Consider the following 4424-nt stretch of genomic DNA (forward strand, 5'->3'; position numbering starts at 1 on the left):
CAGGTTGCGGATGCACGTACATATCTAAGGAGACCCAGAAATAATCCTATTTTTTTTGGTGACTATAGTAATAGGTAATGCACCACCGTATTCTCAACTTCTAGTATTATGCTAGTGCTATTGCCGATATGGTGTGATACTCTCTACTCTCTTGGTCTAATATTCCGTAACATGGCCGGGCGTGAAGCACGCAGGCAAGGGGATGCGAGAGAAAAGACGGCATGGAAGAGGACTCATACGTCAGAGAACCCCATCCCCAAGCGTGTCGAGGGGGGTTAGGGGTCCACTGCTCCCTCCTCCTAGTCGGAAAAATGGCTTCAAGGAGGGGGGTTTCATTCATTATCGACAAGACTCAACGAGAGAAGTTGTCGCATATGGAAGAAAATTGACAGACGCAGAGGTGTTGCCCAAGAAGATAAGGGGCGAGAGGGGGGGAGAAGGCAGGAGAGAGAGAGAGAGAGGAATACAGCGCCTAGACGTGGAACAGATCCTCTACACCCGCCCATCCTCCACGAGCCCTCTCCTCCCAGTACGAGTCCTTCCCAGTCTTCATCTTCCACTCCTCTTCTCCCTCGGCCGCGTTCTCGGCCGCCTTGACGAACCACCTGGGCTTGTACTCCTCTCCCCTCTCCTCCAGCTCCCTGCGCCGAGCCCTCTGCGCCTCCTCCAGCTTGACCTTCAGGTTCTCGGCGTCGTCCAGCCTCCCCTGCTCCGCCAGCCGCTGGTCCGGCCTGAGTCGGCTGTCCGTCGGCGCCAGCTTGCCCTCCTCGATGGCCGTCACCTCGTTGAGGCCGGCCGCGAACTCCGTCAGGCCGTACGTCTGGGGCGCCCGGTCCACCAGCTTGCCCACCTGCCAGATCTCGTCGCGCGGCGCGTTCTTGCCCGGGCCCACCGTGCCCAGCCCCGTCGTCCAGTTGCCGGAGAGCCCGCTGCCGGTGTTGCTGCCGTCCGGCCCAAACGTCGTCACGTGCACCTCCTCCACGCGCCCGCCCCACATACCCTTGCCGCGGAACTCGACACTCGCCTTGTGCCCCGTGCTGTCGTTGACCACGCTCATCGTCCCCGTCGGCTCCAGGTACTTCTCGCCCATCACCACGTTGCGCAGGAACATGGTTGCGATGTTCCACGAGTAGAACTCGTCGCTGCCGTCCGTCAGCCGCAGCGCCACCCGGACCCGCCCGTCCGTCGTCACCTCGGCGCTCTTGCCCCAGAACTTGTTGCCCGGCATCGGGGACTGCGCAAACGACCAGTGAGCCGACTCGGCCTGCATCGCCAGCTTCAGCGGCCGGTGCTGCACCTTCTCCGCCAGCAGCCTGAACCCTCCCGGCACCTCCTGCTCCGACCGCACCAGCTCGTACGTCTCGCCCAGGAGCGGCGTGAACGGCTTCCGGACCGCCCGCTCCTTGGCCCGGTGGCTGCTAAACTGCGACACGGCAAACGCCGTCACGTACAGCAGACGCTCCGTCGGCGCCTTCTGCTTGGCCGCCTGCGTCAGCAGCTGCGCGTACTCGAACTGCTCCGCCAGCTTCTGCAGCACCGAGATGGGCTCGTTGGCCGACACCGGCATGCTGATGGTGCTCAGGTCCTTGCCCACGTTCTTGCGCACAAACGCAATCAGGCTTGGCGGGGGTACCGTCGCCTCCGGTATCGTCAGCCGCCTCCTCACCACCCCGTCTATGGGTAGCGGCGTCAGGCTCTTGGGTCTCGACGGGTACAGGTCTCCCAACCCCGCCGGATCCTCGTCGTCGGCCGATGATATGGATGACGTATCGTGCGACGACGCCGCCGAGTCGTCCGATTCCGACTCGTCGTCGCTGCCCGCAATATTAGCCACCCGAGCCGACGCCGTATCCTCGGCATCGAAGAACTCGTCAGAGGCCGTAGTATCCATGCTTGTGCGCGATGCGCCGCCTGCCGAGAGGGGGACCACCATCCGTCGCCGTTTGCTGTTGGTGATGACTGTCGTAAACTCGGCCACAACCGCATCAATGTCCGATAGGATCGCCTGGCAGTGAGCCGGCACTGACGGCTCCTCCGACATCTGATTCTTGGCCCCCTTGCCCCTGGTGTCCGATCCGTTCTCCGAGTCCACCGGCGCGATGCCCCCGGGGGTTGAGGCTGCGAGTGTCGCGCCGACCGGCTGCTGCGGCGTGGTTGACGAGGCGGTCGACTTGCGCCTCCAGAACGGCTTCCTCTCTGCCGCTAGAGTACCGGGGGCCGAGGCGGCCTCCGGCTTGTCTTCGCCGTTGGAGCCTAGGGGCGTAAGATGTGTGGCCGGCAGGGTGGATGGCGCAGACGCCTGCGTCTGCGACTCCTTGACGATATCCTTGGTGAGGCGGCGGAGCGCGTCGCGAGCGCCTACCAGGCGACTCACCAACGTTTCGACCTGGTTCCACTCGTGCTCCTCCTGCTGGCTGGCAACCTGCGGAGTTCGTATGGCGTTGGTGTCGACCGCCAGGCTCGCCTTGAAAGACGGAAGAGGAGGGTCTTCCACTCCTCGGGCGATGCGGCTCGCTTTCTCGAGGGCCTGGGCCCAGTCCTGGAATTCCTTGTTATTGGGAGCTCGCAGGTGCCAGACCTCGGCGCCCGAGTCGATGCTAATCTCCCTGCGCCGCTCATCAGCGGCGACGGCAGCCAGGCTGAGCGGGATGGCACCCCGCAACGCCGAAGAGTTCCTATTGTAGTAGTATGAAAGGGTGCACGTAGAGTAGTCGAGCGAGAAGAAGCGCCGAGCGTACCCCTGCCCCTTCTTTCTGCGCCTCTTCGACAACGTGCCGACGTGACGGGCCGCGCTGCCTCCGGTCGCCGCCGCGGGTGCATCGCTCCTCGCAGATGCTGGCCGTGCACCGCCCGTGGTACCGTGGTGGCTAGGCAGACTGTCGGAAGACGCGGATGCCTTGCCATCGAGGTTGGGGACATGCTTGGCCAGGCTCGTCTGGCTGGCGGCGTTGGGATGGGGCAGTTGCAGGTTCGGTATGTGATGTGCGGTCTGGGGTGCAGAACCGGTCGGATAGGTGAGGACGACGAAAGTGGCCGTCTTAGACGTCTGCTTGGAAAAGGTGTTGTCGAAGACGAGGCCGTACATTCCGCCTTCCCCCTTGGCCACGTCATGGGTTCCAATGGACACCTTGTCGGCCTCGCATTTTCCCACCCATTCGACGAGCGTGAAGCCCTTGTTGGCCAGGAGGTCCTGGGCTGTCGTATCTCGCTTGAGGCGGCCCGACTTGCCCTCGGTGGTCTGTGCAGACGTCGATTCGTCGCCGCCGGTCGAGGAGAGGAGTGCGGTCGCACCGGTACCAGGATGCTTGAAGATGCCGAAATTCCTGTCACGGGGTGTTACTTGTCAGTTTAACAGACGTCGACGAGTGCGTACCGCGAGAGCGTGGGGATGGGAACAACGATCCGGCGCGGCTGTCGAGAAGGCTTCCGAGACGGCTTCGGAAGGGGCGGGGCGGAGAGGGGGAAGAGGCGGGCAGGTTGGTCGTACAATGACTTCTTGTGAGGCTGTAGGCTCCACGACAGAGTATGTCCCTCATCGGCATGGACCCAGCGGACAATGTAGGACTAGGCAATTGACGGGCACGGTCAGCGTGGATCGGACAGGGAGATGCAGGGCAGCTCTTACTCTTGAATGGACTTCGAGATGCTCGATGCCCGCCATGGTGGCAGGTAGACGGTGAGAGACGCGGCGGAAAAAAAAGACGGAAAAAAAAAAGATGCTATGAAGGTGGGGTTATAGAGGTACGTATGTTGGTATGGGAGAGAGAGGGAGAGAGAGAGGGAGAGAGAGAGAGTGTGTGTGTGTGTGTGTGCGTGTGTGGGCTTCGTCAATAACGAGGGGGGGAGGAGGGGTGGTTGCAGGTTTTAGACTATTCAGAATAAGGACAGCTACTCCATATCCACGTATAGTCAGCGCGGAGGTTTGGTATTAGGGAAAGGGGTGCGTGCCTTAGCGGGTGGTTGGTGGTTCAGAGTGGATGTTTTGTTTGTGGATCGGCGGCTGTCAGCACAAAGCAGGTCGCATTAAAGTACGGGGACGGCAATACGAATTACGACTCCTCGTACAATTGTGCTGCTCACTGCAGGACGTAATACTCGTAAGCTGAACACAAGGCAGCAGTATGTCAATATATAGAAGGTTTACAGATGAGTGGTGCATATCAGGCGCCTTGGTACTGTACTGTGGCTGGGGCTAGCAGTACTCCTGTCCCTGTTACTTCCCTACTGCTCTTCGGGAGCCCATGGCCTCGAATGCCATGCCATACCTCTTCCGAGAGTGTCGGTCAAAAGCAGACATGCTCTCGTCGGTTCCGAGAGAGGAACGATGTCGACTTCAACATGAGCGAGACCACGATGATACATTAGACGCAGGCAATAAACAAAGGAGAGCGAGGCAGTGCTGGTGACGATGGTATAAAGATGAG

At 60.8% G+C, this 4424-nt stretch overlaps 1 protein-coding gene across 1 annotated transcript; it reads right to left on the minus strand.

Moving 5' to 3' along the window:
* Positions 1 to 472: 472 nt before the first annotated feature.
* GMORB2_4750 (oxysterol-binding protein-related protein 3/6/7) lies at positions 473 to 3564 on the minus strand (the record flags this gene model as incomplete). The annotated part of the gene is made up of 2 exons (XM_035466724.1): positions 473 to 3323; positions 3374 to 3564. Coding segments are annotated over 2 exons (3042 nt in total), but the record flags the coding sequence as incomplete, so codon positions are not given.
* Positions 3565 to 4424: the final 860 nt, after the last annotated feature.

The sequence above is a fragment of the Geosmithia morbida genome, assembly GCF_012550715.1.
Source record: "Geosmithia morbida isolate 1262 chromosome Unknown scaffold_24, whole genome shotgun sequence".
NCBI classification, from domain to species: domain Eukaryota; kingdom Fungi; phylum Ascomycota; class Sordariomycetes; order Hypocreales; family Bionectriaceae; genus Geosmithia; species Geosmithia morbida.